Source organism: Melanotaenia boesemani, chromosome 20 (genome assembly GCF_017639745.1).
Source record: "Melanotaenia boesemani isolate fMelBoe1 chromosome 20, fMelBoe1.pri, whole genome shotgun sequence".
Classification (NCBI taxonomy): domain Eukaryota; kingdom Metazoa; phylum Chordata; class Actinopteri; order Atheriniformes; family Melanotaeniidae; genus Melanotaenia; species Melanotaenia boesemani.
The window spans coordinates 3100061-3125861 of NC_055701.1; the positions used below are offsets into that span (position 1 = coordinate 3100061).

The following is a 25801-nucleotide window of genomic DNA, read 5'->3' on the forward strand; positions in this document are numbered from 1 at the left end:
TCCTGTGTTTACATGATGGATGAAATTTAATGTGATCCTAACACTTTTCACATTCAGAACAAGATTTAATTTTTTTTTTTAACCTTTTGACTGTCCTATCCTTAACTCTTTCAGAGTCACATCAAAAACATCACCACCACAGTCAGTTCTGTTTTGCTACAGCCATTTTTCATGTCTTCCCTGAAACTCATTACATCAGGAGTGGCCAACGTCAGTCCTCAAGAGCCACAATCCTGACTCAAATTAAATGGATCCAACAGCCTAAAAGGATCTGCACAATGACTCATTAGTTTAAGTCAGGTGTGTCAGTGCAGGGATGCATGTAAAACCTGCAGGATTGTGGCTCTCGAGGACCGATGTTGGCCACCCCTGCATTACATCATAACCCCATGTGGTTCAAGCATGCTCAGAAACAACATCCACCACAGATGCCACAAGAATGAGTGTAGACATGTTTCTTTTCCCTGTTGATCCGATAATATAAAGGTTTAAACCATCAGTCCAGATCGGATTAAAAATTCTTTCCAATTGATGCCGATCAGATCAGCTGAGGTGTTTACATCCAGGCCAGGATTCACCGCTAATTTTCACAACAACGTGATTCAATTCAATTTCAATCTGATTCGATATTGATTCATTTACAGATTTTTATGTAACATACATTTTTTCTATTAAAGATATTCTCGGATTAACAATGAGCCCATTTGCATGACAATCAAAATCAGATATCTATGAGTAATCAGATTACTGTAATAATCTGATCTGCTGCATCTACATGCATTTCTGAAATACAATATTTGAAAGATCTTTGTTTACATTTACTAGTCCATTTTCAGATTTATTTCAGAACACATACATGCATGGAGTACGTATGTGCGTGGCACGTGGCGGAGCCCATGTTTTTAGCGTTAGCTGCTAATGTAAGAGCCCGCGGTCTTAGCGTTAGCTGCTAATGTAAGAGCCCGCGGTCTTAGCGTTAGCTGCTAATGTAAGAGCCAGCGGTCTTAGCGTTAGCTGTTAATGTAAGAGCCAGCGGTCTTAGCGTTAGCTGCTAATGTAAGAGCCAGCGGTCTTAGCGTTAGCTGCTAATGTAAGAGCCAGCGGTCTTAGCGTTAGCTGCTAATGTAAGAGCCAGCGGTCTTAGCGTTAGCTGCTAATGTAAGAGCCAGCGGTCTTAGCGTTAGCTGTTAATGTAAGAGCCAGCGGTCTTAGCGTTAGCTGCTAATGTAAGAGCCAGCGGTCTTAGCGTTAGCTGCTAATGTAAGAGCCAGCGGTCTTAGCGTTAGCTGCTAATGTAAGAGCCCGCGGTCTTAGCGTTAGCTGCTAATGTAAGAGCCAGCGGTCTTAGCGTTAGCTGCTAATGTAAGAGCCAGCGGTCTTAGCGTTAGCTGCTAATGTAAGAGCCAGCGGTCTTAGCGTTAGCTGCTAATGTAAGAGCCAGCGGTCTTAGCGTTAGCTGCTAATGTAAGAGCCAGCGGTCTTAGCGTTAGCTGCTAATGTAAGAGCCCGCGGTCTTAGCGTTAGCTGCTAATGTAAGAGCCAGCGGTCTTAGCGTTAGCTGCTAATGTAAGAGCCAGCGGTCTTAGCGTTAGCTGCTAATGTAAGAGCCAGCGGTCTTAGCGTTAGCTGCTAATGTAAGAGCCCGCGGTCTTAGCGTTAGCTGCTAATGTAAGAGCCCGCGGTCTTAGCGTTAGCTGCTAATGTAAGAGCCCGCGGTCTTAGCGTTAGCTGCTAATGTAAGAGCCAGCGGTCTTAGCGTTAGCTGCTAATATGAGAGGTAATAAGCAGCTAAACAGTTTACAGGTGAATGTAATCTAATGGTGAATGAAACAATCTATCTCAGATTGAGCAGCTGATTTTGGGCGTATAGATGCCTTGTTACAGCTGTGAACATATTCTACCAAAAACTACTTATCCTCCTCATTTATAAAGTTTCTCACAGTTTTCCAGATTTTTATCATAGGATGTCCAGAAACAAATTTATTATGAGTGTTTTTTAAAAAATATGAATGTGCCATAATCTCAGTGAGAGACGCTGGTTTTGGACAGAAGCAACACAGGAAACCTTTCAGTTGTGTATATACCCTACGCGTCTGATTAAAAGTGCTCCATGTAAATGCAGCTACTAATGCTTCAAATAAAAATTAACATTTTCCTAAACCTCATTCTGATTCACAATAATTAAAATCAATGTTTATTAAAATGTATTTTTGTGGTGCAGAGAGTGATGTGGAAAACGTTAGTCTGGAGTACCTCTAGGACACTGATTGATAATTCTGATCTCTAAGTTATAATGGACAAATCTTAGATGAAATGAGTGTCTGAAACCTGCATGTTGCACATAACTGCAGAGGACACTTTTGTAAGTGTAGTGTTTTGGCTGACTGCAGACATCCTTCCTGATAATCCTGCGCAACTAATGACAAGCACAACCAAGAAAAAAAAATGACCAGCTGGGGGGTAAAAAAAACCTGTTGAACAGCACAACCAAGAAAAAGTCATAATGCAAATACCAGACTGAGCAGCTGGTAGACAGAAGCTACACCGGAGCCATAAAACAGTGATAAGCTCTGAAGCTCAGATATCACTCAGCGGAGGTTCAAGCTGAAAGTTTCTGAGCTTCAACCAAAATATTACAAACACAGTTTAGTAGAAGTTAAATGCCTTGCTGATTATAGGCTGGTACATTATTCAAGATAAATTGTAGATGTTTAGACTGGAAACTTGCTGTGTATGATGACCAGGACGAATTCACTGAATCATTAACCCATTTCTAACCGAGTCACATGCATGCCCCCAGCAGTGTTCATTTAGTCACTTTCCTAGTAAAAATCAAAGCCTGTGAAGACCTAATATGCTTCAGAGGGATTTGGTTAAAGTCAAAGCAGTCCCCCCTAAGTTCCCCTTCTATCAGCTCAGTCGTTGCAAACGGCTTTGTAAGTGTGTGCAGATCATTAAAACACCCATCGGTTTACTGGGATTTTTCAGGAAATTTTACGTTCCTGGCAGTCCAGACAAATAATCACATTATACACAAGCAGGTTTTCTTCTCTAAGTGTTAAAAGTGGTGGCTGGAAGTAGGTCATGTATCACAGCAGGGCTAAGATGGGTCAAAAGTCATATCAAGGCATCTGAAGGCTGAACAGACAAAAATGTATCATATTTAAGCCAAATTTGTAGTTTTTTTGCTGTTAATTTATTGCATTTGCACGCTAGGTAGCAAAAGTTACTGGCTGCTTATATTTAACCCTTAAAACTCTGCTAGATGGCTTAAACTGTCAGCAGTTTCTCAGGTACGGTAGTGTGTGACTGTGAGGTAAATTGTGATGGATAGCTTACCCTTTAGGTGATCTGCGGATATTTTTGAAGCATTCACGTTAATCAATTAAATAGCTTAAACTGATGATAATGTCCAATCAGGAGCAGCCAAAGATCAACCAGTGAGCAGAAAGTTCTATGTGTGTGTGAAAAGAAGAAAAATAATGCTCCTCTATGGCTGGAATAAAGCCAAGAAGACGTTTCTGATGCACGGTGGCTCCACAAAGCAGCTGAGCTGGAGTTGGTTTAGTGAGGATAGCAGGTAAATAGTAGCAGGAATAACTGGAAATGAGGAAAAAGTGGAAACATGGAAATAGTTTCTGTTGTGTGTTTGTTTCAATAACAATATTTTTTCTCCTGAAAGCCAAGACTTGAGAGAACGATGAGATGAGAAAAGGTTTGGTCACTGTTGATCTGTGTGTTATTTCTACAAAGTTCTGTTAGTAATAAATTCTGCTTTCTTCTTCTGGTACTATATCTATTCATACATTCATTTTACATCATTTTAGCCTCATGATCTGACAGCTGAGGCTGTCCTGGAAGCATCGTTTCTGGGTGTTGTTTGTGCTTTAAATGTAATTTTTTATCAATAAAGTAGAATATTGTGTAATCCATTTCAGCTAAATTGCATCTGTAAATCCATCAAATAAAAACAGTGGCACAGCTTTATGGCAGAAAAGAAATATGCTAATCAATCATAAATACTAAATAAATGTTCCATTTAAATTTCCTTTGAAATGTAGTGAAAAATGGCAAATAATTAGCTTTCACCTGGGTAACTTTGATAGTAACTCAAACAAGAAACAGCTATGAAACCAAAACATTTGACCATATTACGCTGTAAAAAGGTCCAAAACAGCATCTGTATGCATGAACACAGAAACTTGGGACCTGAGGAATAGAGATTTGCATATTGAGTAATTTTAGAATAATTTCTAATAAACTCCATTAACATTATTTTACCAGGTGGTAATTTACAAGACTGGTGACCTGACCGGGTGTACCTGCCTTTCGCCTGCTACATGCTGGGTTAGGCTCCAGCTTCCCCGCGACCCTTAATGGACGATGCAGAAGGAAGGAACGGAGGGAGGGAGGAAGGAAGGAAGGAAGAAAGGAAGGAAGGACGGACGGATAATTTACAACATGTTAAGAAGGACCCTGTGTACATGTAAACGAAGCAGCTGCAGAGTAACTGGTTTCCTCCGTGCTGTGACAATTAAAATACTGCTTTTGGTCCATAAAGTGGAAAGCCAACTGAGACAAATCTGTGGCCCACTTTGAGTAGCGATCCATACATTCCTTCTAAAATCTGAAGCTTGAACTTTCTGGTTGAATGTGTGTGGGGAGAGTGAAACCGGTTTGTCCACAAGGGCCCAGTTTCTCATTAAATTCCAGCCCTAAATCCAGTGACTTGGCTAAATAAGCCCTTATCTTCTGACCTACTGGACTGCAAACAGCCAAAGAAAAGACACGCAGGGTTGATAACCAAACATGCAACCCCCCGCCCTTCTGTAACAAACAGACACACAACCATCTGCCATCACAGCTAACCTCCTGCTGTGCATGCATGAATGTGTGTCTTGCTGGGAAAAATGAAAAGCGCCTCACAATGAAGGGATTGGAACAACTCCGTTTTACTCCTTAAAGCTACAGTTTATCACCATGACCATCACAGTGTTTTCTACTGGCCTGAATTTCCTGTCAACTTAATATAAATTCTGCATTCCTTAAAGCTCAGCTCCCGTCTGCACCAAACACTGACGCACACGGATGGGCTAGTCACTTTTTTTTAATAAAGTTTTATAACCTAAACAAAAAAAATTGAACTTCTATCTTGGTCCAGTTCCAGACTAAAATGTTAAAAACAACCTGGGAGTGCAGCAGTGGGAAGACAACTTAATGCCAACAGTATCCTGAAGACAGCCACATGTTTGATCCAGTTCCCCAGAGAAGCAGGGATGCAGCTGTGATCCATTATCAACTGCTTACAATTAATTCAAACAAAAAAGAAAGAAAAGCTCCAACTTCCTCCTTATTCTCCAAGTTAAATGAGCTGCATAACGAATGCGCTGCATAACGAATGCACTGCCTTCTCTCTGTTACTGCAAATCAAAAACACAAAGTGTTCTGAGTTACTGCACAGAGGTATTGATAGAAATAAACTCCAGCTGTGAGGGAGTCACAAATTGATTGCTGCATTGGGAAAAGATTTCAGTAGGTTGTGTAGCGCGAACTGAGATAAACCTGAGAAGCATGTCTATACTGTAGATTTTGGGCTCAGGTGAAACCTCTATCCCAGTGGTTCCCAAACTTTTTTGAGCCAGGACCCACAAGATAACACACACTGGTGCTGGCTAAGGAGGGGTTAACTGTGTGATATATCAAACAGGTCATCCTCTAAATGTAAAGCTGGAAAACCTTCATAAATAAGGAGTACGTACGTATACCACAGTTCACCACATCATTTACAACAGTCAAGTAAAAACCAGTTCGCTGCAGGTGAAAATGGAGCCGGACCAGTAAATTTACAGACTTGTGGAATTCCTTAATATGATTCCTGACTTGGCAGGAATGAATCAAATCGGCCAAAATCCAGACCACAGATCATCCAGGCAAATTATCTGTTGTCACGGCAACACAAACCATACATCAAGAAACAGTTAATGATTAAAACAGAGCGTACAGTAAATCTAATTAGGAGCAGAAGCGTAGTCGACTGTTATCTGAGACGTACACACTTAAACACAAACACACACACAAACACAGGACTGTACCATCCTGTACCAGACAAAGAGGGATGGAGGGAGCATACACAACTTTAACGCGTTACCGTCTTCATCCTGGAGAAGCTTTGACTTTAGAAGTGCTGCAGTATAAACATATTAACAGATGACTGATACTTCAGTGTTGTGGTATCACCAAAGTTCTTACAAGTCTTACAATATTCTTGTCAACAAAGCGAGAGAAGACCGAACCAGATGATGCAGAAGGTACCTCATCTAAACTATTTTACATTATTTTGGACTAATTGTTCTGCTAATTGGCCAAAGCAGATGATTTTTAAGCTGATCAGATACGACTGGTGACTGGAAGTCTGCAGTTCACTCAAAAATAACACACAAGCCTGATTTTCCAAAAAGCACTGCTTATCAGCAGGGCTGTCACGACCACTTAACTTCTAATTGGAGGGGGAGTGGGTCTGAGGCACCCAGGGTTCAAGTCTCAGGGCAACACCATAGCCTCCTGAGCAAGGCACTTAACCCCCCCCAAAAGATGCCTGGTTGGCAAAATATGGCAGCCCACTTATCTAGTGAAGCTACTCGAGAGGGGGTAAAGTCCCTTTCCATAAAAGATCATGTCTGAACCATCAGCGCATCTTCTGCATGGATTCAGCTGCTTAGTTTTCATTTAGTGTAGGGCTGGGTTTATACTGGTGAGGCGCCTGAGTGAGGTCGGTGACAATGTCACCGCTGTTTGCTCCGTGTAGGTCCGCGGCGGCATCGCTGTTTGCTCCGTGGCGGCATCGCTGTATGCTCCGTGTAGGTCCGCGGCGGCATCGCTGTATGCTCCGTGTAGGTCCGCGGCGGCTTGATGTGCACCTCTTCCAGACCCGACATGCACCCCTGCTTGCAATGTGGTTATGCGGAAGTTCTCCCTTGTGATTGGTCAGTTTGTGGTTATGATTTTCCAGATTTATGGAGCATCTCGCTGAATTTGTCCGTTAACTGTGGAAGAGAAACCACAACCCTATGCTCTAGTGCGTGAACACATTTCACCAGCATCAGCTACACCAGTCCTACCGTACGCAGACGCCAAGCAAGTATTGATCCAGCTTTAGAGTGGCACAGGACGGCTGAGGAAGAGATATTCCTTCCAAACAAACAAATGAAGTCATCCTTGTTTGATTTTTTGGGGGTTTTATATATATATATATATATATATATATATATATATATATATATATATATATATATATAAACATAAAACAAAAGAAGACCATGTCACTGTGGCATTGTAAAATTAAATGCCATCGTGTCATTTGAAATTTTGTAATTATTTACGACTGGTCGGGTTTACAGCAATGTGGTGAGTTCAGCAGCATCACTTAACGATAAATTATAGGGATGAGAAAAAACAAACTTTTCTAACAGGTAGTTTAGCTCGTCAAACAATGCGGGGTGAGGTCCATGCCTTTTAGTCGTCAGTGTGCAACGGTCTGTAGAAGAAAGCGGGTTTAGTTCCAGATATGTGGTCTAGTTTATTTATTTCCACTGTTCCAGTATTATTGTGTCAAACAGCATCCATTCTGCTAAAGGAAGCTGTAAGTCAAAGCTTTCTAGATGTGTTTTCTGGGTTTCTAAATTCTCTATTCAACTTAAAGAAATGTTCAAAACCATTTTTATAATGTAGTTTCCAGAAAGAGAGAGAAAGGTATTTAGTCTTTACAGAGCAGAGGGGATGAAGTTGGAATGGGACTTCTTGGTTAACTTTACTTTGTTTCTATATTATTTCATTATGTTGACATCAAAAGATAAAAATAAATTAAACTTTAAGACCTATAGGGAGCGCTCTATGACTTTACAAATGTATATTGTGAAATTAATTAATGCATAATAATCATGATTGTTTATTTGACAATGATCGTACCTAGAAAATCTATGATGGTGACATCCCTACTCATCAGAAACTTAGCCTTCAGTGCAACAACAGTAAACAAGCTGTGAGTGAACATGACAAGTTTAAGTGTTAATGTTTATGTAAAAATAGTATTATGCTAGCACTAGTAATGAAAAAAGTCTTTATGAAGAATTAAAGAAATCCCTGAATTCCTTTCTGAAATCCTGAAAAGTACAAATTCTAGAAGTTGTTTTGTTCAGATCATTAATCATGTTAATCCTAAATCCCTGACTAGAAAGTAGCTTGACTCCTCCAGCTGCCTTATTTAAGCACTCAGTAAAACAAAAATCTGTCATGAACCTTGAAATCAGATCATTTTTAACATGCATACTCCAGTTTTAAGGCGAAGCTCCACAAGACGCGATGAGCCAAACTGGCTGAGGCAGGTTTCTTTGTGCTGATAGATGAAACTGCTCAGCCAGCTCTCATTCAGCATGCTAAAATTAATCACACTGACTGGCCCCGACCAGGAAGGAAGCCTGACTGTATCAGAAGTGGACTGTGAGAATACAGGACCCAGTGTAAACCTAACCCTGATTCGGTGACACGTTTTGATTCGGCGGCTGAGCACCAATCAGGTCAGAGAAGCAGAGGGAGCAGGAGAGCATTCCTGAGAACAGAGGACTTCTGTATTTCACTGGCCTGTTTCCCAACGCGCCCGTCCTCACTAACTCACTCTGTGTACGTTAAAGTCAGCTTTGACCCATGTTGCCATGGTGATGTGACCCCATACCTGCCAGTATGGCCTGTCCAAAAGGTCAACACAAAGTCCAGAGCATCGCTGATGAGACAAGTCCTGCAGAGTTTTAAAGAAATAGTTCCTCCAGTTCAGTTGCTACGCATACATGAATAAAGCCATTAAGATCTTCAAATAAAAACCCTCATCATCATCATCATTTCTTCTAATTTAAGTCCAAGTTAAAATCTGTGATGAAATATAAACATTCATGCTACTGGATTATATGCACACACACATCCATGTACTAAACACACTTTGTTGACTAAATCAAACTGTGATGCATCAAAACAGTAAATAAGCTTAAGTTTTGTGCCAGATCTGTTCAGCTTGATGCTTTTTTTGTAAGCTTGGATGGTTTAAGTGACAAATGGTTCTGAAACTTGTTTTCTTCATCACAATATTGGCCTGCACAATATACATATTGCAGCAACTACCTAAAAACAGATAGTTGCACTTGTTTGCATATTCTAAGGAAGTGATGTGACGCTGATGATGCACACAGAGAGTGAATCCCTGGCGAGTCAAATGGACCTGGATGCTCCGTAGATGCTAATGGCTGCAGCGATGAAGTGAGCAGTGTGATGGTGGAAGGTAACGAGAGGAGCGTCGAAAATGTGGACGCAGAACAACTTAAGACTAAAACGACTGAGTAAAAATTCCTCTCTGTGGAGCTGGATTGGATAGATGAAACTTCTTATTGATTTTTATTGACAGTCAGTTCTGAAAAGAAATAACTAAAAACGACTGGTTTGTTCAGGTTAAACAGGAGATATTTTGGACTTGTTTTTGGACTAGGCTAATTTATTTGTTTACCACATTTTATGTACAAGACAATTCACAATGTATTGCAAACTCAATTTTCTTTATCATTAAGCATTGCTACTTTCTTCTTTAATGAATACAAGCAGTCAGATAATTATAAACTCCCTGTTTATTTATAATTATTTCAGAAAGCAATCTGAATGTCCCTGCTAATTGCTGGGATAGACTTCAGCTTTCCTGCAACCCTGAACTGGACTAAACGGTACAGAAAATGAATGAATCTAAAAATCCTGGTATAACATACAATATTTATTTATATAGCACTGCAAAAATACATCACATGGTTGACCAACCATGTGATGAACCATCAACTGAGGGCGCTCATCTTATGTGTAAAGGAAGCTCATTTCAGAGCTTTGGGGCCACAACAGGAAAAGTTCGATCTTTCATTTTCTTTTGTGTTTAAGAACCACCAGCAACATCTGGTCAGCTGACTGGAGGGAATGAGAAGAGACGAACAGTTGCAGCAAGTCAGACAAATATGCTGCCGCAAGACCATTACGAGACCTAAAAACAAATAACAGAACCTTAAAGTTAACCCTAAAATGAATAGGAATGAACTGGCTTGATATGCTCTCAGCTGATAGCAGGTCACTCCGTTCTGATACTGACAAACACTATAAATATGTAAACAATGATGTTATTTTTAACTTCATTAATAAACTTTATTGTTTCATTGCCGGAAAGTCAAGAAAGATCATTACTATACTGTCTGCTATCAAAAAGTGGTTAAACAGCCCTCTAGTCACGAGATTTCTTGCAGTAAAGCAGTGTGTTTTGTCCCTTCGGTCTTTCCATAGTCAATTCAGAGAGAATATGGAAGTAAAGATGTTTTTAATGTTCCTCTTTAAGGCCAGAAAACATTTGCCTGTACATATTCTAGTCAATTTGTAATTGAACACAGAGAATATTGTGAGGTAAACATTTGTTGATGGACAAAGTTCTTTTAATCCGTTACTCCGTTTGATCATGCTAACTTCCAGCTTGCCAAGAGTATTTTTTATTGATGTTAGCCTTAATCTAACATTTGATGTGTAATGTTATGATTCCACTGAGGCAATGGATGTATTTCCAGTGAGATACTGATGTATTTTTTTCGGGTTTGCTTAGTTTTACAGTTTTCCTAAATAAAGGTTTCTTTTGGATCTTTCTTGGAGGGCTGTTATCTATCTGCCGAGCTGTTGCAGCAGCCTAGATAACATCACACAGGTGGTGGCAGAATACATACATTAATTATGTTTTGTTGCTGCATCGATGCAGAATCATCTGTGTCTGCATTGCGATGTATTGTAGAAACGGCCCGTAGAAGCCGAAGTACTTCCAAACACTGGCTTTTATTGCAGCGGGTCGGATTCCAGCCATCTTGTTTGTTGTTATGTGCATGCCGGCATGATGGTCCGGAGGCTTTCAAGTTCCCTTTGTTGTGTTCCTCAACATTGTGTTATTAATTACCAGTTAAAGAATACATTTCTTAACATTTGTACAATGATTCAGAATTATCCACGTCCGTGTAATGCCTCTAAAAACAACTTTTTCCCCCACCCTTAGATTACAGCAGTGGGCAGAAGAAGCATTAAAAAGTACGTTAAAAACAAACTTTAGAAAGAAATAAAGGAATTTAAACAAATATATATAAATATTCTAAATGAGAGAGGAAGATATGTTTCCTTTTAACTGCTGTAAAACCTTTTAAAAGGTTGGCATCTCCAAAAGCAATGCTTAAACCAAGCTGTGACCTTTGTGTACCATTACACCCTTGCTAGTTTAAAGCAACACATCTGCCTTCCTCTTGCTCCTCCTCCTCTCTGCGGCTGTATTTTTTCAGTATTACTCTCATTGTTTGCCAACTAACTGAAATGTTTCTGTCAAAGTGAAATGCTGCAGGCTTTTTACTTTGAACCATGGAGTTACTGTGGTGTCACTCAAACACTGTGTCATACTACCGATTTTCAAATTCTCCACTTATCTGTGTATTGGGAGCCGGATTTTAAACAAAGATAAATATTAAGAGAGTAAGTTGTGATAAGTCACACAGCAGTGCTGCCACAAACACTGAGCTCAACAGTTTGGGTGTAATCTAATGCAGGCCTGGCTCCACACATACTGCTCTCCTCAGAGATAAGATCCAAGCTCTTGCATATTTCTTTCTGCACAACAGCAAGTTTAACAATCAAAAACAAAACAAAGCTAAACAGAAACCAGGTCACCAGACTGTTCATATTCAGTTGCTTTTTGGGACCATTTTTTGGGGCAGTGCAATTTTAAAATATACCTATTTGTTGTCCTCACACCAAAAAGGAGTCAGTTGATGTTTGCCAAACAGGAGAGCTGACAAGAATCTGTTGTTACCGCTTGTTTGGCCGAAGCTTAAATCATCATTTATTGTTCTGAGTCAAAAAGCAGCTGTCGCGCTTAAGTCATCCTCAGTTAATCCATCAACTATTCACAACTAAATTTAAAACCTTAAAATGTGAAATCAGTTGGCAATTTTGATTTGGAAAAGGGTAAAAACTTGCTCTATACCATCGTAAAAACATGACTGATCAATGTTTTGGTAATAAACTGACAATTAAGCTGAAAGAAATGCCAAACACCTGTTTGTTCCCCTTCCATCAGGGAAGCACCACCAGATAGTAAAAACTGAGAAAACAGCTTTTGTTCCAGATATATTATACACACATATACTCATATATACTATATTTATACACACATATTGCATATATTACATATATTTATATACATGTATTGCCTTTTACATGTTCTCCATATTGTAAAAGTATATTGCTTCACAAATTCTTCAGATATGCTGTGTCTATATCGTTCATTTCAACACTGCTCTTTTGATTTAGTTATACATAATTATCTTTTACCTTATCAGATGCTGCGATGATTGTCTCCAAAGACATTTCATTGGATTTTTACAATGACAATTAAGTTTCTTTATTCTCTACCAAACACCCGTTCAATTGAAAGGAGGTAAAGCATTTACTCACGGTTTTTCCTCATATAGAACTACACTGAGACATTTTCCAGTAGACTTCTTTAAGTCACTCCTTTATAATAAAATCATTTATTGATCAATAATGCTGTAAAGAGTTAGGTCATGCTCTTAAAACTGCAGCTGAGAGCTCCAGGGCTGCTTGTGGGAAAAGATGTGTTTGGAAAAGAGGTTTTTTAGGTTTTGCTGTTGTGTTCGTGGTCCCTGTGGTTGTGTTTTCATCCATCAGGGTCACATGCTAAATCCACAAAAAGCCCTTTAAATTATAAGCAGAGGTGTATATGGCTGACTCAACACCTTATACAGTGGTTAGGAACTACGACCTGTTATTAACCAATTATACATCCTATGAATCATCAGTGTACTTTAAGTGGCGCATTATTTCTCTGAATATAAAGTATTATTGAACAGTACTAAGAACTGCAGGGAAACACAACAAAAGCACATTAAAGACAGTCCCCTGTAAATAATTACACATCACGGTGAAGTTTCATTATCTCACAGACAGGGTGGAATGACAGCTAGCTAACATGTAGCTCGCTAAAAGAAACTAGTTTAGTAACTATTTTGTCAAAGTGAGCCGCTTAGCCATTCGTTACGTTTACAGCGGCTAAGTTTTTAATTAAACTTGTGTGTCAGGTTAAAGCATAGCCACTAACTTTATTGAAAAAACAAAGCAGAATTTAACTAACTATTATTTGGCTAATGTTAGCAGCTAACTCCTAGCTGTGCCTTCCTGCGGCACCTGTTGATAACAAAGCCACTTCAGCCCGGAGCGGAAACACTGGTACACTCACCTCCGTGTCTCAACCGTCCACGTACCCTTTTAAACCGCTATATCCAACTCCAAGCTCGTTAATAGGTGTCAGTTTTAATCCAAACAGACGTAGTTTGAACTGTAGTTTTATCTAATTAACAGTTTCGCTCTAACACACTTGTTGCTCGTTCATCGGCAGCCTTGACTCACCCTCCTCCTCTTCACTGTCTGTCACTTCCAGATCAGACAGGAGGCGGAGTCAACGGGCTATCAACGACATAAAACAATGATGCTGATTGGATAAGGCGATTAAAGGAATCCAGTTTGAACCAATTGAACACGTCGCTTCAAGGCGAGGCGAACATGAACCCAGCAGAAAGGAATGATGCTGCATTCGAAGACAATTGGAAACTCCGAAATTCCTGCCCATAATGAAATGACAGTAAAAGAGTAAATCTCCAAATAAAAATGAGCATTAATGAAGACATTAAAAAAATGATTACAAGTGTAAAATGATTAAATAAAACATTGCCATTTATTCATTACATACATTTATTTACATATTCCTTTTAAAATCACCAGCACATTTAAAAAAATCTATTTCACATTGTTTTATTTTCCTTTATTGATTAACATTCTTTCCTTATTTTTGTGTTCCCACACTGCCTCAGTATGCTTCTATTGCTTATGTTACACATAAATGCACAAAGTATCTTAACTTGATCTGATGAAGGGAGATGAAAAAACAAGTTAAAATAGGAAAGAAATTAGGAAAAAAAAAACACAAAAAATGTTAAATTTACACTTTGATGACACTGATTAATTTAAAAAAATATAAAATATGCATGTTGTTAGTATATAGGAAAAAAACAAGAAGCAATAAATAGATACATAATAAATAACTGATATAGAAATACAAACACAGTTACCAAATATATATATATATATATGAAAAAATAAATAAGTTTTATTTTTTTGTTATTAATGATCTTTATATTTATACACCTTTTGATGTAGTCATTCATTCTGTAATTTATTCCTCCTGATATCATCTAACTAATTTCATTATTCTTTTAAATATTAATTTTTTCTTTCTTGGTGCTACTTCTGTTGCATGTCCAAATTAGAAAAATCAAAGAAATGCTGCATGAATATGGATTTCCACGCTGATAACTCTAGCAAGAATTGATCTGACCCCTTACAATTACAGAAGCCTGGTCTGACCCGATACCATCACAGAACTCTGATACAACCACACACCACCAGAACCTTCAGTCATCCCATGCCATCTCAGAACCGGGTTTTTGGGCTTGTTGCAGACAACAGTCTGGATGTTCCTTTTGCTCCATTTCTTCCAGCAAAGAACTGGAATACTGTTTGGTCTGACGACAGTCCAGGTTTCCGCTCTGTGATGGGTAATTCCATCTGCCTCCGAGTCCAGAGAAGCCGACGCCGTCTCTGGAACTGTGGACCAGGTCAACATGCAGCTTCTTTTTTATGATGTTTTTGTTGCAGGTCCATCAGTGGGATCAGAGATCAGGGTGTCCAGCTTAGTCTTAATCCCTTTCTTGAAAGGTTCCATGATATCCTGCACTCCCTTCCCACGGTTAAGGAACATTGTTTTGAATTGATTTTCCCACATTTGGTGACAAACTGTTGATCTTCTGTCCTTCTTTGCTCCTCAAAGACTCACAGATGCTGCTTTTGGACAAAATCACCTATTTATGAACCCGCTCTAAATTGCTCCTGCATCAAAGGCCTGAAATGTATGTAAGATGTATATTAAATTAAATAAAGCTGATGAGAAAAAAAACATGAAATATCTTGGGTTAACATAATCTGCAGTAAATTAAATTATAGCAAATGTAAGTTTTTTTTTAATACTAATAATTTTCCAAACTACTTCCTCTAGCGGGGTTGAGGTATTAGATGTTATCTTTTCTTCATTTTATATCAAGTAGCTCCACTTATCCTTTTTTAACTGTACCGTTGACATGCAAATATAGTAAATTATTTTAGTTAAATCCCATATGTACATTTAATTTGAAAAGTGACTTCAGTAGAACACAGTTACAGAATAATCAGGATTATCTTTAATTCATTTTCAGTTTCAATAGTATCATTACAGAAAAAACATCCTCTTCATTATATTTATACAGTAGTAGTAGAATGCTGTGTCATTGCTTCATTACAAGTGCTGGTCATAGTTTATAGTGTGTGCAGTGTGACACTGAGTTCAGTCCAGTGTTACGAATCACTCAGTACAAAGGCAGTTTCACAATAACCTGCTTCTTCTTCTTCTTACTTGTATGAATCCGTCTGGGTTGGATTGGTCCTCCTTGGGCAGGTGCTCTGATGCTGCGTTCATGTTAAAATGGAAATTCCATGAGTTGCCCAAAACCAATATAAATGAAGTTTACAGAATTTTTGACAGTGGAGTTTTTTTTTACGCTGTCATTTGTAACCTGAATGCAGCATGAGCCATTTGATTCTGTTCAGTGTGGTGCATTTGAGGTAACTGGGAAGTTTTAGAATCTTTAAGTGTAAGGAAAAAATAAGGACAGCATTGGCATGTAGAGTACACAGCTATGTTAGTTTTTTTTTTTTCCTGTCAGATGAGAAGCAAGGTCCGCCCAGGTGCACAACCTCACCTGGAATCACACCTGCCCAAAGAGAAAGACATGCCCCCCCCCCGTTATGGGCATGCAGGTGTGAAGAGAGAGGAAGGTGATGAGGAAGGAGGAAGGGGGGAAAAGACCTTGTCAGTCTATCAGAGCTAACGTGTTTATTTTGGCACCGATGGGAATAGTCGGTCAGAGGAAGTAACGGGATTCGTCGGTTTGTTGGTGAAAGTCTGAGACTCAAAGAATTTATTTGATGAGTTTGATTGTGCATTGTTGTTTCGTAAAGAGTTGAATTAAATCAGTGTTCAATCAGCAGGATAGGACAGCCAGGTATGGAAAACAAGAAGTGCCACAAAAAAAAAAAGTGAAATTTTAAAAAGAGGCAACATATAGAAAAAAATAAAAATGAATAATTGTGGAAAGACATTTGATAATTTTTTTAAAATGCTTTTCTCGTGTATTTATTTTCTTATAATGTATGAACAATTTGTAAATTTTTATTATGTACTCAAATTTCACATTTTTTTTAATTCATCTAAAATGTTGTTTTTCCTGTGCACATACACACACACATACACACACACACACACACAGATAGAAACAAGAAAAAAATTTATATGTAGCAAATTTTTCAGATTTTATAAACAGCGATATGTAAAGCAAAAGGAGCAATTAATGGATCAAATAGAGTAAATAATTTAAAAGAAAATATATACAATGATTCACAAAAATAAACATATTTAATTCTCATTATTTTAAATGATATGTGATACAAATCAGTGATTCCCAACTCATTTTCCTTGGAGACCCCCTTCATGCAAACACTAAAAAGCAATGGTCGCCCTGCCCCACCCCTTCCTGAAACCATGCTGGTTTTATTCTGGCTGAGTCCTGTCTTTCCATAAGCCATACCTTTTTATTCTTAAAATAGGGACAACGTGTGGACATTAATCACAATGGCTCTGAATGTTCAAAGCCTCAGGGAAGCTCTTGGGGGTCCCAGACCCCAGGTTGGGAGCCACTGATATAACTCCCATTTATTTTACTGTCTTTCCACATTTAAATCTCCATACCTCATTAACATTTAGTTGTTACTTTCTTTTTGGATGCATTCAAACTGTATAATTTCTGAATGGAACATTTCATGTTATGCATACTGGTGGCCGGTCCAGGGTGTACCCGGACCACCCCCGACCCTGCACTGGAACAAGGATGTATGAAAATTCACTAAATGGATTTTATTAATGGAAATTGCTGCGTCTCTCTTTCAGGTTTTTTTTTGTGGCACTTATTTTCCAGTCAACATACAATTTTCTAATTCTTGGAATTAATCTGCTGTTTTTGTAGATGGTTGATAAATCAAACAGATTTTTCTGGACTAATTACAGAACGATGAGCGAACAGCAGCCAAACGATGGTTTGATTCACAGCCTTGAGGTGTTTTGATTCTTTTGACTTAAGCGAGCACCGTAACACCGTCATGGTTGGAGACACAGTGTAGTTTACGAGCACCTGAACGTGACGCGCTGCCTTCAGGTGATGTTTCTGAGCGGGAATCTTAACGTAACAAGACAACTCATTCAAAAAGCACACATTTGTGTAATTTCTGGATAAATGGATGGAAACCGTTAATAAATACGAAATAATGAAAAGAAAAATTAAATAACAAAAATGAAAAAAAAATTACATATATTTTTTTATTTCTTAATATACTTTTAGTTTAAAAATTTTTGATTTAGATGTCAAGCATTTTTCTTTATTTCATATACTTTTTATTTTTCCTCCTTTGTTTTTACCTTTTAACAGAACAGAGAAACAGTAAAACCAATGAGGAAATTACACAAAAATAAAAATTATTTCAACAAAACATACATAAAAAAAACAAAAACAAAAAAAAAACAAAAAAAATTGAAAAAAAAAATAAAAATGAATTAAATACTAATAGTAATTCATTTGTATTTCTTATTAATTTCTTATATTTCCACATTAACTTTCTCTTACATATTTTTGTTGTGGCTTGAAATATGTAAGAAAAAAAATCTTTGGCAATTTATTTGTAGTCTATTTTTCTTATTGCCAAGAAATCCCATGAAAAGACTTCGTTTTACAACCGTGGAAGCAGAAACGAGGCAATAAATGTTGATTAATCTGCACCTAGAAATAGTTTATCCCTCATATTTTATCTTAAACCACCTTGTTCTGGCTTGATAGGAAATTTTTTTTCTTCATTTTTCTTCCTCCTTTTCACACAAAATGCCCTGAAAGGAGATGTGCTGAGATTTGAGGATATTCATAAAGTTCATATTAAATATATTAATTTTTGTTGTTTAACACAGTATTTACATTAAGAAAGTGGTTTTTGTGGAAAAGAGATTCACATCAATGGCCACATGGTTGCATTCCAGTTTAATCCTGGTCGCTGAGACGGTGTGCATGTGCACTAGCGACATTTTTACATGCATCATTTCGGCTAACAACAGAAAATGAACCAGAATTTGTAAGATGGTTCAGGTTTAGACTGTGGATAGATAATTCTGGGTGGAAGCTACGGCAGGAGGCTTTTCTTTTTATTTCTTGAAGTTTGCTTTTGCCTAATGTTATAAAACTTCTGGGTTCTGAGGAGACGTGAGCCAGTTCCTTCAAATTTCGTCAGTCTGATGGACCTTTACTTTGGCTTGCATCTACACCAACGTCCGAACTGAGCTGGGAGCATTTAAATTTCCTGCTCCGCCTTCTTGAAATCAGCTAAATTAAAAGCAGAAAGTTCTATATTGATAAAAAGGCCGATACGTGGGGTTTTACGCACTTTGATTGGCCACTATTCTCCGGTTTGGACTGTAGTGAAAAGATTGCGTTTGGTTTCCATACTTCCTTTACATGATCTGTGCATGTTATCTGGTGAAGTGGTGATGTTGTTCCTGCTGACCTGAGATGCTGCCACTGTTGGTGGTCTTTATACTTGAACGGTGAAAACTGAATGAATTATTTAAAAGATAGAAAAGATTTTTCCAAGGCAGAGTGAGGACACAGATTTTCTCCACAGTGTTGGTTTTGCAGCAGTGATGAGCTTCACTATTTAGCTATAATAATCATCCTGAAGATTTCTGTTTACAGTTCGTCTGAAAACCGTTTCCTCCAGTGAGGTCCTGTTCTTGCTTCGGTTCAGTCACTAACAAGCTGCTTTAAAGCTTCAGATTTAACAAACATGGCTGCGACATGAATCTTCTAGTGTGGCTTAGGAATTTCCTGAAATATTAACAGATTTCCTCCTGGAGTCTCCGGAAGGTGAGATTAATCTTCTTCCGTTTGACTCACAGACACAATGAAGACGCTTTTTCATGGGATTTTATAACAATGAGAACAATAGAGACTGAAAAACGTATTCGAACTGCTCGCTGCAGCTCGTTTGTGGTGCAACCGGAGAGTCGAGCACGTCAAACAAGACGCGGGGTCGAACAGCAGCTGCTGTGTGATGTTCGCGTTTAACACTGATGTCCGACCAGAAAAAACTTTCCTGCCCGTTGATGGACGGGTTGATTCAGCCTCATGTCACCCGCAAGGATTTCATGGCTTTCACTAGGAGTTTTAGTCTCAAAATGGTTTGATAGTGTTCTGGAGAGGAATAGTAATAATAAAATATACAAATAATTCCAGTTTTCTTTTCATTTCTTGGCAAAAAGGAAAAAAATGTCATATTTACTGCACTGCTCCATGCGGAGACGTAGTGAAATGGCGAGTTATTTTTTTTATCTGATAGAGGATGACAGTAGTGCAGGTAGAAGTAGAAAGTAGTAAAAGAAGAAGAAGAAATAGGAGAATGAGGGAAAAGAAGAAACAGATGAAGACAGGTGGAGAAAGGAAGGTGGGGCAAGTCTCTATTTCTTTATACCTACCAGGGAAAATGCACAAAGCAAATGAGGAGGGAGAAGAGGGCATGGAGACTACTAAGATGAGAATATTCAATCAGAACCATGATAATAATAATAATAAATAGAATATTAATTAAGGATATTAATAATAATCATTATTGTTAGGATAATAATAATATTACAGAATAAATTCCATATTTAATTTTTTTTCACATTTTTTTCCTTCATTGAAATACAGTGATCTCCTAGAGCAGACCAGAGAGGGTTCAGCCTGCGCTGGCTCCAATTGGCTGTTGCATATGACATCACAGCTAATGGTGACCAGATAGACATGCATCACTTCCTGTCTCTGTCCGTTTCCAGTCCAGACAGGAAGTCCTGGCTCTGCCGTGGTAACCGGTAGCGAATGATGTTGAAGTCTGTGGAGAGAAAGGTTTGGTGGAACCGTTAGCGTGGAGATTGGGGGGGGGACCACAGACGATGATGAAAACTCACCTGCATCATAGCCGTCCGATGACCATAACGTCCACAACCTCGCCCTTGTGCAGCTCCACGTACTGCTCTGTCTTCGGCGGTAACATCAGCAGGCCGTTGGCGCTACGCATCGACATGAGCCGGCTCGACACCTGGTTGCCTGGAGACACAAAGGGGCGGGGATCATACCTGTGTAAGTCCGTAGAACTTTGCTTCTTGTTCAAGGCAAGACTGGTTGATTCACCTCGGAGCCATTTAAAACTAATCCTACGTCACCGGCTTCATGACCTGGGTCTGAACTCTTCCGTATGCAGGGGGGTCTACAGCAGGAATCCTCAATCCTGGTCCTTGAGGGCCCGTTCCTGCAGGTTTTAGAAGTTTCCCTGCTGCAACACATCTGGCTTACATCAGTAAGTAATAAGCAGACTTGTGCAGAGCTTGACATCAAGTCTGAGTCTAAATCAGGTGTGTTGCAGCAGGGAAACTTCTAAAACCTGCAGGACACTGGCCTTCAAGGACCAGGATTGAGCATCCCTGGTCTACAGCTTCCTGACCGACATCAGCAGGCTCCTTCCCCCGCCCTTACCCTCAACACTGGATCCTACATGTGCTCCGCCCTCTTGCTTTACTCTCTGTACGCCCATGATTGATGTGCCACTTCAGGCTGCTGATTCATCTTACAGGAGAGGACACAACCATCTCCTGTTGAACACTGCAAAACAAAAGAACTGATAGTGGCCTTCAGCAGGAAGCAGCAGAGGAGCCTCCATCCACTTCTCATCAGTGACTTTGAGGTGAAAAGAATGGACACATTCAGATACCTGTGAGTGACCATCTCACACCTGTCCAGGTCTCGCCACATCAGTTCCAAGAAGACCAGACAGAGTTTGCACCTCCTCAGACGACTGAGACGCGAAGGTGCCATTCAAGTTGCTCAGGGACGTTTACACCTGCACCACTGAGCATCTCGTGTGGGAGCACGGTGGATGGGAAATGGTGCACCTCAAGACGTCCTGTAAGGCAGTGGTTCCCAGTCCTTGGGGACCCCCTTCATGTCTACACCAAAAAAGCCATGGACCCCCTGCCCCACCCCATGCTGAAACCATACTTAATAAATTATTTAGTCCTGTCAATTGGTGAAGCCAAAGTGAAATTAAGTTAATCAAATTACTTTTTTTGTTCTTAAAAACAAAAAGCATGTGGACCATGTGAGGACATTAATCACATTGTGTATGTTCAAAGCCTTGGGGACCCCCTGTGCTCTTTGGGGGACCTCAGGTTGGGAACCACTGCTGTAAGGAGTGTTTATGTGATCTTAGACATTTATAGTGTTTGAGAAATGAATTAACCCAGAATAATGTTGATAATAGTAAAAATCGTGATTATTTCTTTAACAATAATCGATATTCCTACCCACATACAAAAAATGTTTGGCCCAGATGTGGGACTAAATGTGGGTGTAGCGGCCAAAGCTCACCCACATGACCACCACATGTGGCCCACCAGGAAATTACCATAAGAAACGCCTCCCACTTAGGACCACTTCTGGCCCACAAAATACTTGCTAGTGCCGTAGCCGAGCCATAAGTCCCAAAAGTAGCCTGATCCGACCTAAACATGTCTGCTATCTGGGTAGTCTTGTCATGTAATCCTCCATATGCTGACTTCACAACCAAGTTAATGTGATACTGAAGTTCAGGTCCGAGTCCATGACTACTCCCAGATACTCCCATTAAAGCTGGAAAATAAACAAACACCACCAGAGAATCTGCTGGATTCTTTGTGTCGCGCTAGTAATCTCAGACAGGGTGAAATGAAACGATCTTCAGCACATACACAGGCGTCTCTAAGGACAAGTGTCCTTCAAAGGAGATTCATCTTGACACTACTTGTGTTCTTACCTGTGCTTTGCGCCCAGGGGAGCGGCTCCTGATGATGCCAGGTTAGAATACAGCGGTGGTACTCTGGTCTGGGGTCCAGCTTCACGTCACAGGACAGCTAAAATACAAAAAACATTAAAAAAAAAAGAACAATGTTAAACAAACATCCATCACATCCAAGAGGAGTTAAACTAAATGAGGGAACTGTTGAGCTGATTTGGGTTGATTGAGAGTGAACACCCTGTTTATTCCGCGGTGCTTAGTCTACATGTCAACTCTCAAAAAACTATTTAAAACGGTTTAAAATATTAGATTTGTCAGTAAAATTATGGGATTGTTTCTTGATGGAGGCTGACAGTTAATTTTTAGTTGAAGATTTTATTACTTTGCAGAACTTTTTGGGCTTATTTAGGTTGGCAGCTGTTCAGGCTGCATAAAAGTCAGACTGAGACTTTCCGATAAAGGACGCAGAACAATTTCGGAGCCGATATTTAATCCTCAAAATATCTACAGCAGTAAATACTGCAGATAGAAGCATCTCTCCAGTCATGTGTCATTCATTTTTCTCTGCTTCCGTTGGCCTTCTCACCCTCTTGGTCTGGTCCAGGTAGTCGAGCATCATTCTCCAGGCAGAACAAGCAGCCCTGTCTGAAAGAAGCTAATCATGATGGGACCAGTTGTCCTTATGGGGACCAAAGACTGGTCCTGATGACACTCTGAGGCTCTGGTTGGAGCAGAACTTTTTCCGTTGTCTGTCATTTTGACTGACAAGGTCATAAAAATCCCACCATAATCTAAATTTAATTTTTTAAATTATAATAAAGACAAATTCAATAGCATTTAACTTTTACTAATTGTTAACAGATATTCAGTCTGAACAAGCTGATCAGAAAATCCACATTGAACATATGAACAGTTCACCTGCTGTGACCTGAACACAACATCTCACACCTTCCTGCTGGTCCGCAAGGACTTGAACTGCACGCGTGTGCGTGATCAAATGTCTTGAGTGGGCTTGTTGTCATGAGGTTTGAATGATTCCTGGTTTCGGGGATGGAAATGAATCCATCCATCCACACTGAATTACACATCATAGGAAGGGGTTAAAGTGGTACATGCAGCTTAAGAGTTACAGCAGTTTAAGTTAGTCAGGCATTTTATTCAGACGTGTGTTTAGGTAGGCTGTCCACAGTGTGTGTGTGTGTGTGTGCGTAACTTACCCTAGCTTTAATAATTGTAGGTCTTGGGTCCAGAATGCCTTGCATCTTCCTCAAAGCAGGAATCACAAACAGGTTGCATGTCACCACAGCAGACACTGGGTTACCTTCAGACAACACAGCAGAAGTTACGGTAAACAGAGGAACTCCTCTGGGTCAGACGTAGGAACGGAAACTGTAAAAACACCTGCAAATACTCTACAGTTGCAGAAAAAACTACCTGATGTCACAGCGTGGTAAAACAATGGTTTCACCCTCTGCTGCATGCATGACGATGCCGGTCAGGAAAAACATTTGGAGTGTTTTAATGTATTAAAATAGAAAAAATAAACATAATCTAAAGTTCGGTTTTTGTTTTGGGGTACGTTTTTGGGGTTTGTTGCCTGCCATTGCGACATGATGGTTCATAAGTGAAAAAGTAAAAATTTTTTTTATTTGATAAGTTTCAAAAGGGTACAATAAATACCATTTTAGCCCTTTAATGCTGCATGTATCATATGTGATTCATACAGTTTCTGAGACCTTTTGCATCACTTTATGGTAAGAACCAGAAAACCCTATTAACACAATCAGACACTTGTTTTTTTCCGCACCCTGATGGAAACCGTTTGCACTTTTATTTATATATATATATATTCTTAAAGGGCCAAACAAATAGTACAGATTAAAACATTTGAATGTTTTCTCCATTTTTCTTGGGTCAGGCTTTTAATGTTAAATGTTAAATGTAGAAGTCTTATAAAGGGAAGTCTTTAAAATGGTTTTATGTGAACAAATGTAGAAAATAAAAACAAATAGTAAAAATAAAATAAAATGAAAACAAAAAAAATGGACAGGAGTAGTTAGTAACAAATTGTGACAGCCGGCATTAAAGGGTTAATATTTTATGTAAATCATTTCCAGTTGTCTTGTACATGAGATGTAATACATAAACCTTCCATGTTTTAAAGGTTTCGTACAACATGGCTCCACGACTGACCTGGCAGAGCGAAGATGAGTTTCCGTGTCCCGTCGATGTCGACCGTGGCGAAGGTTGTAGGAAGACTGGAGGCGGAAACACATGCAGGCCGTTAGTGACGAGGCAGCAGCTTCATTTACATCAGAAACATTAGAAGTGGTGAATAGAAAACACATCCAACACACAGTCTCACATGGTCTGCACTGGTTTCAGGTGTACACCAACCTTCTGCACCAGTTGCACCAGCAGAGCATTGAGCTGCACCCAGTTTTCCAGCATCTGAACCACATTAGGGATTTTTCTTTTGATTAGTACCCATAGATATTGATGGTTATTTAAATTATTGGGAACCAGAATGAGGTTTAAGAACCAATGTTAGGTGGAAAAATAAGATTGTTAAATCAAACCTTCACTGAAATGAATAAAACTAAACTCTGAAATAGATCATAAGTCTGAGCAGCTTCTGGAAAATTTCCCTCCTTTGGATTCATGTTTCATATTTCCCCCAAGAATGATCTACCTGGAGTTAAATTTCATGAAATTCTCGTATTATATGCCACGTTCATGGTTGCTAAACCATGTTTTTGGTTTTTGTTCTTTACAGTTTTATGGAGGACTGAAACTGAAATAAATACAAAAATATTAAAATGGCCTAATAAACAAATTGATACGACAATAAATGATACAAAACTATTTCTAACAAGCAGTTTTTCATTAGGAAACCAGTAAAATGTGACATAAATTTACTTGGTGAAATAAGCAGAGAAGAAAATGCAAGACTGGATATAATGAAGTAAAAGTGAATTTTAAAAAAGTGCCAATAAATCAATCAATAAATAAAATATTAGAAGAAAATAAAATACAGAAATATATCATTTCGGGGATAAACTATGAGAAATAAATACAGGAGTAAGAAAAGTCAGAAAGACATTTTAAAATACTAAAATCTGTTTTCCTCATCGTGGAAATGAGAGAATCCTCCGATTCCTGGTAGTTAAAAGTCCAACCTGTGAAATGTGATGTGCACCGGTGTGGCCTACAAAACCGGGTGCAGGTCTTCAGTAAGACAGAAACTCAGAGGAGAAAGGGATGCTGACTGAAACGCAACGCACGATGCGAAGAAACAGCAGCATCACGTGACCTGCATGAGCCAGAGGTGAAAACTCAGGTCAGACTGGTATCGGAGACAATGCACCATCGTAGTCTGACCCAGTAATTATTTTCATAACTTACGAACTGGAGTGGTCAGTTTTTATTCTGGTTAATGCAACAAAATGGCTGATTTTTAAACGAGCCATGTTTATCACTCGTTACCATGACAACACGTGGATTTTAAGGATGAAATAAGAAGTCCGTTAGCCGTGTCGTTTCAGGATTTGCTACCCCTGTAGGCAACAGAGCTGGATCATAAACTCCAGGAAAGATGTCGTGTGTTGCCATCCGTGTTTTCTGTCTGACTCTAGCATGG

At 39.1% G+C, this 25801-nt stretch overlaps 2 protein-coding genes across 7 annotated transcripts in view; both read right to left on the reverse strand.

Moving 5' to 3' along the window:
* Positions 1–13561, reverse strand: part of pals1a (protein associated with LIN7 1, MAGUK family member a) — a 37921-nt gene extending 24360 nt beyond the window's left edge. The window contains exon 1 of one of the 2 annotated variants that reach the window (XM_041971966.1): positions 13352–13561. The gene's annotated coding sequence lies outside the window, so the exon portion shown is untranslated. The remainder of the gene's footprint in view (positions 1–13351) is intronic. The other variant, XM_041971968.1, reaches the window with a different exon arrangement.
* Positions 13562–18505: 4944 nt separating this feature from the next.
* The window catches only part of gphna (gephyrin a), a 36241-nt gene continuing 28945 nt past the window's right edge, over positions 18506–25801 (reverse strand). For all 5 annotated transcript variants that reach the window (XM_041971624.1, XM_041971623.1, XM_041971625.1 and 2 more), the window contains 5 exons: positions 24355–24419; positions 23379–23482; positions 22180–22276; positions 20300–20438; positions 18506–20223 (listed from right to left, as the gene is read on the reverse strand). In XM_041971624.1, the coding sequence (XP_041827558.1) occupies positions 20305–20438; positions 22180–22276; positions 23379–23482; positions 24355–24419 (400 nt within the window). In that variant the 3' untranslated portion in view covers positions 18506–20223; positions 20300–20304. The remainder of the gene's footprint in view (positions 20224–20299; positions 20439–22179; positions 22277–23378; positions 23483–24354; positions 24420–25801) is intronic.